The sequence below is a fragment of the Rhinolophus sinicus genome, linkage group LG03 (genome assembly GCF_036562045.2).
Source record: "Rhinolophus sinicus isolate RSC01 linkage group LG03, ASM3656204v1, whole genome shotgun sequence".
NCBI lineage: Eukaryota > Metazoa > Chordata > Mammalia > Chiroptera > Rhinolophidae > Rhinolophus > Rhinolophus sinicus.
Window position 1 is genome coordinate 120,830,873 of NC_133753.1, and position 14,445 is coordinate 120,845,317.

The window sequence follows — 14,445 nt, forward strand, 5'->3', positions numbered from 1 at the left end:
TACATACATATAGCTCAAAACATGTAAAACTTTCCCTGGAAAGCGGCCTTCAGGTCTTGGTGCATACAGACTCTCGTTACCACTAGAAATCTTTATCCTTTGAGGATATGATTGTTTAACAGCAAAACACATTGGAAAATATACCTGGCAGATCACTAGTTCAAGGTGTGACTTAGAAAATAGTTTTCTTACGTGGTTCACAAACTCAGAAGGCAGCTGCATAATAGGAGTTTCAACTATGTTGTGGCAAGAAGGGCAAAGTTGCCCCCCAAAAAGACAATACTCCTTTGAATGATTCCAGTCTGCTTATTTTAAAAATGAAAATAGCTGACACCGCAAGTGAGGAAGGAAGCCCCTGCCCCTCCCAAAGCCAAAGCCAAAGCTTTGAAGGCAAAGTGAGCAGTGCTGAAAGGCGTCCACAGCCACAAAGAGAAGACCCACACTCACCCACCCAACGAAGGCCCAAGACACTGGCTCCGAAGGCAGCCCACATACCGTCGGAAGACGCCCCCAGCAGGCACACGCTTGATCAGTGCCGTCAGCAAGTTCCCCTAAGGACCGCGTCAGCCAAGACAAGACAGAAGACAACATACACTTGTGGTCATCGTGGATGTCAAGGCCAACAAGCACCAGATCAAACAGGCTGGGAAGAAGCTCCATGACCTTGACCTAGCCAAGGTCAACACCCCTGAGCAGGCCTGATGGGGAGAAGAAGGCATTTGTTCGACTGGCTCCTGACTAGGATGCTTTGGACGCAACGTCCAACAAAATTGCCAACAAAATTGGGATCAACTAAACTGAGTCCTGCTGGCTAATTCTAAAGATAAAAGAAGTTCACTGTATGAGGACTGGGCCCGATGAACAAAATGCCCGAGTGTCTCAGCAAAATGCACCACCAAGGCCTGTCTTCATGGGCCCCACGTATCCTCTGCCCATCTGTACCTTTTAGCACTTTGCTATTTAAGTTATCGCTAGTAAAGAAATAAATAGGTAAAGGTCTAGGAAGGAAGCAGGATGAAAGAGAAAGTAGAGAGGAAAAGACTTATTTTTTAATTTATAGACTTCTATATTGCTTATGTAACAGTGTATTTTGACATTTAAATGTTTTAAATGTTTAAGAAATACTCAGGAAAAGAAGGATATAAATAATCTACAAACTATTTAACTTCTGAATAATATCTGAATTAACTGCTTAAAGCATGGCTTCTCTTGGGAGATTCACATAAGACTCATTTCTGTAAACTTCAGAGGTAAGTTTTCAAGCTGTTATCTACTTATTTTTTTGCACCTGCCACTCAATTTATCATACTGTGCTAGATGCTTTAGTGACACTTAAGACTCATTCCAGAATAATGACTCATATTATTGAATTTGTTTCTGTTTTTCCCCCACCTCCTTTTTGCAAAGCCTGACTTTTGAACAGGACATAGAGCATGGCAATACAGATGGCCTCGGAGACTGTCACAGTAAGTAAAGCTTTTCATCCTGTTTACCTCTGCGTAAAGATGCTTTTATCAAATGGCCTAGAAACATTACCTCGCATGTGAAGCTGAGTGCAGCTGGCACCAAGACATGCATAAATAACAGAAACCATCTTCTAAATATCAAATAAAGAAAACAGTGTGTTTTAAAGCCAATGTTGTCAATGCTGTTGCTATAAATGCTGGCACCTATTTTATTATTATAATGCTGTGGAACAAATCCACTCTAGAAGGTATGACTTACAGCAGAGCAGTAAGTTATATTAGTATTTCCATTTAAAAAAACAACAGAAAAAACAGTTCTGTTGTTTTTTAAAATGTTAGTGCACTGTAATTTTTAGCCAAATTATAAAACGGCTGAACATTGTACTCTAGCTTTTTGATTGAGTGGGATTGTTTTGACTGTTTTATTATTCTTGAACATATCAACTAACAAAAGTAATTATTTTTTTTAAAATTAGATTTATGTCTGTTACCATTTGCCATAAACAAAAATTTCAGAAATAACCGACTAAGTGCAAGGTGACTCAAAATAACCTTTTTATAGAAATTACGCTCATCTCAGTTCATTTCAAAATTTGTTAAATGGTAACATTTTAGTTAGCACTTCATGTAAAGGATCCTGGTCAAATTTCTGCCCAGTTGTCCTGTGATGCGATTAATATTCTGAAAATGCTTTATTAACACTAACTTAGAGAATAATACCATACTCTTAGAAAATGTTTAGTTTGCAGCATTTTAAATGTTATAGATGATGAATTTCAAGACGTTTGCTTTCAAAATGGCACCTAAAAAATAGCTCCTAAGGGAATGAAACTGTATCATTTCTGATATTTGATTCTGTGATGAAAATCATTGATGTAACTCTAAATCTTTGAACCATGAGTTCTGAAATTTCAGACTCTACAGTGTCATTCTACTTTCTGCCTCTTATAGAGATCAGATATAATCAAATAAAGAGGGACACAGGCAGTCTTAGCTCCCATTTCTTTGACATATATATTTTTTTGTTTGCAAATATTTTATATTGGCAACAGCTTATTATATCTTCACACACAAAATCTAACGAGTTAAGAGTTCAGCTTAGGAGACAGTGTCATTGCCAAAAGACCTGTTACTTTCGTACAGTGAAACAATTTGATGTTTGGTCCATGGATCTCAACCACATTGCCTTAAGGCTCCATTTTCAGGGAAACAGGTTTTGTTTTGTACGTGTGTCTATGTGAGTGAACTTACTTAGCTGATTTTATATTTTTATGATCTGGTAGTATTGGCATCTGTAGAAAAACAGGGGTGTTGATTTGGATTTAATAGGTAAATACATGGAAAATGGGACAATGGTTGTTACTATTTCTATAAAGTGTCCGCTACAATAGAAGGCTCACAGCACAGCCATGTCCTAGGAACCTCAGGAAACCTCTGTCTGGCACAGGGAGACCCTCGGGTCCCAAGCCAGTGGTCTACTATTTAATCTCAGCAGTCAAGCCTCTGTGTGTGCGTGTGTCCCTACCCTTGAATCCCATTCCTGCTGAGGCACTGCTCAGAGCAGGAGGGGAGGCTGAGCTGCTGCTGCCTTTCCTTGTGGCTGCTCTCTCCCTGGGCTCCTGCTGGAGCATGACCTACTTCTGTGAGACGTACCTGTTCACACACAGGTATTCAGAGGAGTCAGCTAATTGGTGCACAATGACTGTTTAACAGGATTTTAAGGGGTAATGACCCAGTCACACTACACACACACATATGTACATTGCCTATTACGTGTGTGTGACTGTTATTATTTTTGTTTTGAATTACCTAACTAAAACCCCTGCTGAGTTCAGAACACTGTGATACTGCACAGTTCCTCACGACATGGTTGTGAGGATGAAATGAGAGAGAATGTAAAGAAAAAGTGCTTTGTAAGTGTGGCCCAGATGTCACTTATTTTATCCACCTATATGTCCCTCGGTATAGAGTAGGGCTTAATTTCTCAGAATCACATAAAATCACAGTTACCATTTTTTCTACTAACTTGCCTTTTTTCTGCCTCTTGGCAACAAAAGCAGTGACTTTGAGGAAAAATCACTTGGGGAAGAATCATGAGGGTGTGACATTGGACCAAATACAAAGCATCTTATGTCACCAGCAGAAATGGAGAAAGCACTTGCTTAGTGTTGGGGATCGTGTGTTACCAGAGTTCAGTATGAGTTTATTCCCATGTACTATGGAACTCACACTAAGCAGAGTCAAACGTTAAGTAACCTCCTGCACCCTTTTGTCTTTCAGATTCCTTTGTGGCACTGAATGGTAAGGAAGATATTACTCATAATTTAATATTGATGGAAATCTATTTGGGAAATCCTATTTCACTAATCCTCCTCAGGACTTTCAAACCTTAGGTTTCTTTGTTAATTATTTCTTATCTTCATTATTTTTTTTATAGACATTTCAACTCCTCTACCAGATCATGAAATGTCTTACGACACAGTATATGGTCAGTTTATGGATTTCTTTTTCATTCTTCAAGCCATTCATCCTGTGATAGTTTATAGTTTTCATTCCTAAACATCATGAACCAGATTCTTTGTTACTTCAGGGCCCCAATTCACTAAAATTACTTATAGATTTCATTATGCTTCAAAAATCACTCTGCCTATATGAGACAACTGATGTGAGACTGAGTCCTACATTTTAATCCATATAACATGAAATGTGCCAACCTTAGGGAATTCGGTGAATATAGTTAATGAGTGCATGAGGGAGAAGAAATTGCTTTTGGACATAAGTATATCCAAGATAAAAGAATAGCGCTTATAACTAATAGGCAATAGCTCTTTCCCAAAGTACCAGTCCCAAAATGCTGACTTTCAGAACAATACCTTCTGCAGGGGAAAATCTATACAGGGTGAAGATATCATGCTCTTAGTAGGCAAAACTTTCCAATATAGCATGAAATTAGCCATTAAAACTTAAGTTCATAAAGACTGAATATTTAAACATATTTTCTTTGCGATTTCTGCAAAATGTATACAAGGAAGAGTGACGCAGTAGAAATGATGTACAAACAGGATTTACCCATTGTTCCTGCTCTGAAATACACAGACACTATATTAAACAAAGCCAGTAAGTCCATAAACAGAATATTCTGAGCTCTTCATAAGAAAAGATGAAATGTAGTGGAAACGTTCAATTTCCATTTCTGAAAGTTCCCCCAAATATTTATTAGGGTAAACTATTCATGCATATTTTAAATATAATATGAAAAACGTGTGATGGCAAGTGTAAGCTTCTGTATTATAATGAGAACTACGAGTTTCATTGATGTGTAGATATTTTATAGTTTTTGTGTTTAAGATATGTAACAGTAACAATTCTAGGGCAGTCTTTACATGAAGGAGGTAGGTGATAAAGGAAGGTGAAAAAATAAAAGAAGAAAGCAAGGTGGATCTAGCATTCAAAGAAATAGTTCAGATGACTACAAATGTGTTTAATAGCTCTATGTAAACTCTCAGTCCCTGTGTCTAATTAACATAAATAAAAAGCCTCTTTGAAAGTCCTAAAGACTATCTTACAAAATGGAGCTGTGCAAATATGGAAAATGATGCCTGGTTTCTCCTGGTTGTCCCCTATGTGAAGTGAGGCAGTGGGGAGTGGATGAGCCCACAGAATTCATCCAGCTTTAACATTCTCTCATCTGTGATTCAAGCCAGAATATTAAACACCAACAACTGGAAGAAAAATTTCTCAGGAGGCTAATGTCGTTTAACTTAGCTTGCCCTTCAGAAAGAGAACCCACTTAGCATCTGCTCTTCTCCAATGTCATACTTTGCACATCATTTCCTATAATTGAATATTCTTTAGCAGATACTGAGAAATTCAGGTCCTGAAACTAACTGAACCAGCAACCTCCCAGCATTCATCAATTTATACTAAGACCAATTTTAGCTTCCAGATTATTTCTCATATAGACAGAACCATGAAACCATGGGGTGCTGTTCATGACCAAAAATCACTCTCCAATCTATGGATCTCTTCCCTCACAAAAGGAAAGAAACTGATTCATTCTTCCATATTAACCCTTTAAAGGATGATGCCCCTTCATCTTCAGCTTGTGATCATTGCTTTCTATGATGAAACTGAGGAAAAGTTTGAATATTCCTTTTAACTAATGACCCTGTCCATTTCAGTGCTAAATCTATCAGGTATGAAGTGGTTAGATGATTCACTGACCATCAAAATAAGGGCTGGTCCAGACAGTACTTAGAAAAATAGAGCAGACTTTCTTTTCACAAACTATTGAAAATATGCTTATTTTTGGAATAAACATAGGTTTAATTAATTCATTCAGCTAGTATTTGTTGAGTGCCTACAAAATGCCAAGACTAGACTAGTTGCTGTATTTGTACCACCAAAGGAAAAGACCAAATTGCTATTTTTATGAGCACAGATATAGACTAGGAAGCCAACCCCAAAGTTCACAGCACACCCGCTGTTTCTAAATGTGTCCTCTGAATGTTTACATAACAGTGCATTGGCTGAGTGCAGGCTCATAGAGTAAACCACAACAGCCTAACTCAGAATAGGGGATCATTTCAATCAACCATGCAAACTCTCGGTTTGGCAAAAGCTCTGCGCAACACCAGTGACATAAGCAAGAACCATTTTTTTGGTGAATTGGACCCTGATTATTTTCCTTCTGTTCCTCTCTTGTATTGATATAATGTCTCTTTTGTGTATCTAATCGGCTACAATAATTGTTAATAGGTTAGAGTAGTCTGAAGGGTCTCTAACATCTGGAATCACAAAGATTTGTAGATACAGAGAAACAATGTGATGCATGTGAAAGTTTTAAAATCTCTCTTTGGATATTACAAGAATAATACATCATAATCTCCTTTGAGTAAAATATGACCTCCCTAATTGGATTGACAAGACAAAATTGTAGGTTCAAATTCTACTGACATGTTATACTATATTCACAAATGATGGCCTATTTTTGTAGCATTTTGGTCACAAAGTCTCTTAGTGAATGCACAAAAATAATATAGCCTATAGAACCAGATTCTAAGAAGGAATAAAGGGATTTCAACTCTTTTTTTAAGCTTGGAGAGGTAATAGTCATACTACACCTCTTTGATTTCAAACTAAGGACTGCTGCTAAATGGTGCTTTTACGTGGTGGTTCTAAAATTTTTGAAAATGAGGTATTGCTTTCTTTGACTATTTGATTCACCAGTGACACGTGTTGCCTATCCTCAAGCATAAGTTTAAAAGATTACAAACCTCATGCTGTTCTTTTTTTTTTCCTTTTGAGTACATCAGATGCATGGTTTCTCTAGATTTACATAAAGAAAACGGAGACGTAATGGGTATTAGACTAACACTTCAGCAATAGGAAGGACCTGATTTCTCACATTTGTGTAAAACATTTTCCTACCTAACTACCATCTGGTCCACATTAATTTCCTCTCATAGCCATAGCTTTCCATTACCAATGAGTTTTCCATGTATTTGCAGCATATGGTCCAGGAAATCTTTCTACAGAGAATGTGTCCCTTAGGCATATATTTCCCCTAGATTACGGTATTAAGAAATGTTTTCCCTAAACCATACTTATGGCATTATCATAAAATTGCCCCTTGAACACAGTTAAATTGAAAGTGCTCAAAATACATATCAATCCCGGTTAAAAAAAAAAAATAGCTACTTGGATGAGAGGCTTTTTCCCCCACCATTCTCATTCCCCACAAAGCTATTTCTCCTTGCTCATGCTGGGTGCTGAATTCTCTCTTAGGCTGACCATATACTTCACTAAAACAGTGTTAAATTCAAGAGTAGACAATAGAGGCTGTATCTGAGACCTCTTTGTAAGAAGAAAGTAAAAGTAAACTTGCATTTCCAATTCCACATTAATTTTCCTACCCCTGTTCTCTTATCAGTATTATGAGATGAGATGTGAAACCCAGAAATGTAAAAACAATAGTTTTGTCTACATGCAAACATTCTTGAGTTTTAAATGAAGATGTTTTTAGCAGTTGGATGTGAACCAGACTATGTGCAACAAAACGGATGTTTGAAGCTGTGTGGGAACCAAACAAGTTCTACACAGAAAGCAGCCTCTTCTGTGCTACCAGAGCTTCGAGGTGGCATCTAAGGGTGGTGCTGCCGTGGAAATCACTATAGCTTAGATGAGCCACGTGGCCCACTTGCTTTTCCCTGATGTGTATATTCTGTAATTTGCAGTATTAAAGCCTCCTAGGAATCCCACTTCCAATACTAACTGTAAAAAAGAAGACCGCAATGCATTGATCATTATACTCTCTTTCTGGTAGCCACTGTTTTCTTCCTCACATACGTGGTGATCACAGCCCGAGGCTGAAGCCACCTGTGATTCTGTCCTACTTTCTACCAATTACACATTCACAGTAGTTGCCCTAATGTCTTTCTAAAAATTACTCAAGAGGCTGCTATAGGTAAGATGGCTTAATAAGCCAAAGACTCTACTCGAAAATCACAGAGCAGTTATATTTTATTTCTACCAGAGAGAACAGGTAGTGGGGCTTCTCAAAATCGTTGGGGCAGTGTAGATCAAAGTATCTGATATAATCTGCATTAACCTTGTGGAATGAAGGCAGCAATGCTTAGGAATGTATTCACAAGAAATGTCCAGTTTCTGCCATAACTCCCAGCCTAACCATTCTTCTTCTGACACATCCTATTGTAGGATACTATAGATCTCAAAAACCTGTCCCTAACTAATCTGATAATATCAGTTGGTGTGGCCTCAAAAACAACCTCTCGCAAGGATAAGTCATGAAACTAACTTCGTTGGAATAAGATGCAAAAGGCACAGCTACAACATGGAACAAGTTGAGGCCTCCATGCGAGTGAAAAGGAGTTGGGAGCAGATCCCGTTAGAAAGCAGTGACTTCTCCCAGCAAAATGAATGCCTGTAAAGTGGAGCTGAAGCTGGAAGCTACCATTTCCCCGAAAATAAGACCTAGCTGGACGATCAGCTCTACTGCGTTTTTTGGAGCAAAACTTAATATAAGACCCAGTATTATGTTATATTTATTAAATTATATCATATTTGTTATATATTATATTATATTATACATTATATTAAGGAAGACCCAGTCTTCTAGTATAGTAAAATAAGACCATGTCTCATATTAATTTTTGCTCCAAAAGACGCATTAGAGCTGATGGTCCGGCTAGGTCTTATTTTGGGGGGAAACACAGTAGACACACCCACCATGAGAAAGGCTCAGGACAGCTGAGTTGTCTGTGATGGGGGAGAGGCTCATCCACTGCCATAAACCTCCCCCATCAGTTACAGATAGTGTCCCCAGAGTGGACACATTCTGCTTTTAGTGCTGCGATGGGAATACCAAAGCAGGACACTAGTATTTCTCGAGCACCTTCTGCTAGGTGACAGCACCTATAGCTAGGTACTGCCACCATTATGTCACTTTATCCTCCCAACACTGGGAGATAAGTGGCATCATCCCTGTTTTGGAAAGCCAAGGCCCAGAGAGGCAAAATGATTCCCCGAGGCTCACCCAGCAAGAAGCAGAGATGGGACCTGGCCCTTCATCCTCTAACTACAAGTTCAAGGGGGTCTTCCGTTGAACCCCACCCCCAGCCTTGTTATTTTGAGGGCAATCTCCTTTCAGTCTCACAGCCACCTTGGGCGTCCCACCTCCTGGCCGCTGGGCACATGCGGGCGTCTCTGGTGATGTTGTCCCTAACTGTATTTGTGATGAAAACAGGGCACTCCAGCTCCCTCTTGCCCAGCACCACCACGTCAGATTCGGCGGCTCGAGAGGGGTATGAGTCTAGGGGAGGAATGCTGGACTGGAAGGATTTGCACGATTCACCTGACAGCACAGACTCTTTGGGGGCAGTGTCTTCCCATAATCACCAAGACAAGAAGGGTAAGGCCTTGGAATTGCCTCTTCCTCTGGGGGGAGAGGGAGGGAAAAGCAGGGAGGACTGTGTAACTGCTTCCAGCTGAATCACAGCGACATTTAAGACACCTCCAACACACTGCGACTGAAACATCTCCAAAAAGACTGCAATCCAATCCTCGGTGGTAGGCTCGATCCTACATTATTGCCCAACCAGGGAGAAACCACACAAAACAAATAACCCAGCCTCTCAGTTTCCTCCACTCACAAGAGGTGTGGCTTGGCCCAAAGTAGATGCTGGCTCCTGAGATCCCTTTTCCACTCCTCTTAGCTCATTCCATGATTTTTGGGGTCCTCTTTTCCCACCATAATGGAATGGAATGCAGGGCAGCCTTTGGCAAGTGCATGTAATCGAAGTTAAAGCCCGTTTAATCAGGGAATGGAAAAATAGCAGGGCAGAGTCTTTTCTGGCTGGAAGCATCTCTCTCTCCCATAGTGCTGACATTCGAATAGAGCCGTGGTCCTGAGACATACTGTACTCGCCTTTAGAGGACAACAGCCAAAACAAAAATATGTAATTTAATCAAGCAGAATTGCTACGTAGTTAAAACGAAAAGGAAGCGGCACTAAATGAGGGGGACTCTACTGTGAACTGGCCTCAATTCTCACTTGCTTTCTTTGCTCAACTAGAGACAGGAAATGTCATCTCTTTCCTCGCCATTTGCTGCCCTAGTAACAAACACATCCTACTTTAGCTGCAGCTGCAACCAAAGAGGCCTTTGCTTGTCCAAAAAAGTCTTGTAAATCAGACACTGAAAAGCCCAGTTATGTTGAGAGCTCGTTCCCCCATTCAGAATTGTTTACTTCTATATGTTTTCAAGAGTTTCCTCCAAGCAGGGGTTTGAGTCTTAAGGGGAGACCAGCCACAGTGCCCTTTGGAAGACAAGCCTGTATCATGTCCTCCCTCAGGGTTCTCGGTATATGTCTTTACTCTTAGAGAATGTTTTCTAGGCGGACTCACATGCTACATTTCCATTCTCTGTTTTGCATCTCATCTCTTGAGAGCGCCATAAACTCTGCTGCTCTACATGCCAAGCCAAACTGGGAAAATGTAACCCTTTTAACTTGTTCCCCAGCATGTCCCCTCAATCGATTTTATTTTTCTTCTGTAACTGAATATGCCCCTAATCTTTTTTAAAAAGAGGTTTTTGTCTTAGCAGCCTCTTTAAATTGGAGGGAACCTTGCTCTTACCATCCCGAGAAAGCAGCAGGCCAATTTGTGATGGGACCGGACTATCACAACGGGCCACAATCCCTCGCATCTGTTACGTGTGGCTCCAGACGGCTGATGTGTTAGTCCTGGCCGAGTTCTCAAGAAGAGACAACTCAGTAAAATCACTTTGTTTGCCCACTGCAACCTTCAGAAAAACCAAACAGCCTTTCCAGTAAAGCATTAAATATGTCAACCAAATATCTAGCTGTTGGTTACAATCATTTTGTCCTCACTTCCCTGAGACGGGTGGCTGAATTTTCTCCAGTCGTTAACTCCCTCCAGGGATGAGGTTATCAAAGAGTCCAATTAACACTTTGACATCAGTTTACAATTCGGCATTGTTCATTCTCTTGGGTCTTATTATGAATATTGACAAAGCTGGAAGCAGTCTACAAATTGTCAAACAATGGTGGCAGAGGTGACCGCATGGGTGTTTAACATGATCACTGTTCTTGTGCTATTAACTCCTTGCCTTGCCCTGTCAAATTTGAGTTTGATTTTTTGACAATTATGTATTTGATGGGGCAATGACAATGAGATGTTATGCAAAAATTTTTTAAAGATGTAGCTTAATGTTCCTTTTACCATGACTTTTATTATTTTAATTTCCACTTTGCTCTGAATTATTTTTAATGATCATGATTTATTTTGATGTTTTGTTTTGCCAAGCACTGTGTGGTATGACTTAGTGATGGCGTTATTCTGTTGGAAAAGTCTTGTTTCTTTCTGATTCATGATGACGTACCTTAACTTGACCCAATCTGTGATCCCGCTTCTTTTCTTTTCATTCCCTGACGTGGATGCCTTAATGATGTCACATCCATGCGTGCAGCATCTCCTGGGATGCGAGAGTTTCATGGGTTTTCTGAGGACTTCTGGCGGGTGCTCTTTTCACTGGGTCAATTGTCTCATGGGAATGTGACATTTGTGTGCGCCAGCTTTAGGAGCTAAATATACTCTGGAATTGTTTCTAAAATACCGCACATTTCCCCCACTAAGCAGAAAATGTGTCCACTGACCAGCTAGCTAAGGAGGAGTCAAGTGTCCAACACCCTTTTTATTTTGGCTACAGAATAAAGACCAAATTACAGAGCCCACACCTCTGCTCTGCAGATATGCTGAGCACCACTGGGCTGGTCTCAGTCTCTGTCCCACCTCATCCTCCAAAACAATTGTGTATTTCCAGAGTATGTTTGCTTGCCTTTTTCTTTCTTTTCCTTGCCGTGTCTTTCGTCTTGATTTAATCCTGTGCGTCCCTCCCATCTGTTAAAGCACCGTTCCCAACCTTGCAATCTAACCCCCTTCTGCTACCATTGTTCTTAGCCTCCCCTTTTCAAATTAATAGACCCACGCCCTCTGCCCCTCTGCGGACTGTTCCAAGGCTCTTTCCTTCTACATTGCGAGTAGCATTCAGATGCTGTCTGTATATAAGCCATAACAAAGCGTGAGAAGAGACCGGCAAAGCACGCAGAAGTATTATCACAGAAAATGAAGTAATTTTCTCTCTCGGTAACTGGCCTAGCCCTTCATTACCCTACTGGCCTTGTCTAATGTCTCTTGTCCTTGCTGCTTTTCTTTAAAATTGCCTGATATCTTTCAAGTCCTAGATTCATTAGTAGAAACAGCCAACTGCTCTGCTTTATCTCTGGGTCCCTAGATGTCTGGAGCCTCTAGAGCCAGCCCTTTAATCACCAAGTTGATAAATTAGATGCAGCCCTGGCTACTTCTTTCTTGGTTTTGCCACATTTAAAAATATATATTATTTATTCTTCCTATAACTATTGAGGTGGTAATGAGTAGTTACAAAGGGGCTCTAATTACATGTGAATAAGAAAGAAAATCCAGTTTATTTTTAGATCTGGCTTGTCTCCCCTCAGCCGCCACCTTCCCACAGCAAAAGAAACAAGAGCTTTCTTTTTCAGGTTAAGCAACACTGAGAATTAATAGCCACTCTCGTTTCTCTTGTTTCTGACCAAAAGTAACAATACCATAAAACCTGATTTCCAAGAAGACGGCAATATACGTGGGGAAATTAGCCATGTACAGATCTGCCAAGAGAGCTGTGGAGCATAAATATAAAATGTAAATGCTGACCACTGTCATTAGGGTACAAGAATAAATCAGGAACAGAACAAAATCCCCTGCTTCAGAGCGCTTGTGAGCTCTCAGAAAATACACGAAACAGTCAATATAAACAAAGATGTTCCCAATTGATTGGAAATGGCAGGACTGTAGTCTGCTTACATACTTAGCAGAATCTTTCAAGTGAGATATTAACATATTATTGCATTTAGTCAAGATATGCTCATTACAGACCAGGACAAGATGTAGGAACAATTTAAATAAGAGATCAAATGAATAATTTAAACTAAAATGTACAATGTTGAATATATTTTAATCAATATACAAGCCATTTGTATAAGCAATTTTTAGTCTGCGAAATAATACTCCAGTAGGATTCATAAGGTCTATAAAGAATTCTGAGTATATTGTCTACACTTCGTAACAATCCTAAATGGAATTTTATAAATCCCAGGGTTTACCAGCAATCCTCTTTATAGTCCATTATTTACTCCTCAATGCGTCATAGCACAGCAGCATCGCCTCCACGTAGGACAGGCACCTCACGTAAGATGATTTAGGCGGCTCAGGGGCGTCATGGGATTTCAAGAATCATGTGGTAGAAAGTTACACCCTTTTCATTTCTCATTCAATCTTCTTGGTTACTCAAGGAAAAAGTCTCCAGTTGGTGCTTTATCATTAACAACTCTCTAAAGTTGCTACTACACCTCTTAATGGTAAGAAAGAACAACAGGCTTTAGATTGGGGGCTTTGATTTGTAGTCGGAGCTAGCTGCAATTAACATTATTTTGCTTTCAGTTAATTGTCTTTTTATGGTTACCTTCCATCTATGAAAAGCAATTTTTTTCCATTTATGATAACGATACAAAGTTTCCATTTGAAATGCATTCTAAAGGTAATTTAAAGAAAATATTAATAGTGCAGGAGGTACAGGGATATAAAACTACTAAGTAAATAATATGGTCAGTGAGACTCACTGGTATCAATCAAATTGTAGTATTGATAGTTGAATAACTCAAGTTTGGATAACTCTGGTCTAGAGCACTTAAGAGAGACCACTGAGGATCAAACTACCACCAACACTCCTGGCATTTGGAGGAATGCGATTTAACAATCGCTAACATTCTGTGGGTTGAGCTCTGGAGTGTTGGTTGCAATTATACGATCTAGTGCTCTTCTGATTTTTCCTCCAACTACTGAGTTTTGTGACTGGGGATGAGAAGTTTGGTCAAGGAGGGATTTAGAGCAAAATGGATTTAGACTAAAACAAGAATTAATCATTCGAGGCTTGTTAAGCATCTGGCGAGATTTTTCTCCAGACCAACAGTGAGCAGCCAAGTGTAAATGCAGCTAGTTATTACCAATCTGTGGCCTAGTGAAAGTTTACCTTTGGCACTTCCGCTTCCCGGCTACTTCTCCCTTGTCTGTAAGGACCTTTGTGCTGTGGTGCATTCCCCTCGCCTGGCAATAACCTACATTTGATCCTTCTTTCCCTTTTCTCTCATTCAGACTTTACCTATTCTGAATCCCAAGCCCTTAGAGCCCAGCTTTCTTCATTAACAGGCTTAGAAATCTGATTTTAAGTGAATATACTGCATAACAGAGCCTAGCCCTGATCGCTTGGTCATTTTAACAATCTCCAATGCTTAAAATCTAATGGGTTGGGGATTTTAATGCATTCCAGTTCTCCCGACGGGAAAAGTGATTTCTTAGCTCCTATC

General features: G+C 39.8%; 1 protein-coding gene across 9 annotated transcripts in view; it reads left to right on the plus strand.

Annotated features, from left to right (window-relative positions):
• The window catches only part of SEMA6A (semaphorin 6A), a 121,680-nt gene that overhangs the window by 91,431 nt on the left and 15,804 nt on the right, over nt 1-14,445 (plus strand). For 6 of the 9 annotated variants that reach the window (XM_019746532.2, XM_019746531.2, XM_019746523.2 and 3 more), the window contains 4 exons: nt 1,408-1,466; nt 3,747-3,767; nt 3,904-3,954; nt 9,232-9,396. In XM_019746532.2, the coding sequence (XP_019602091.1) occupies nt 1,408-1,466; nt 3,747-3,767; nt 3,904-3,954; nt 9,232-9,396 (296 nt within the window). The remainder of the gene's footprint in view (nt 1-1,407; nt 1,467-3,746; nt 3,768-3,903; nt 3,955-9,231; nt 9,397-14,445) is intronic. The other 3 variants (XM_019746526.2, XM_074328581.1, XM_019746527.2) reach the window with 2 other exon arrangements.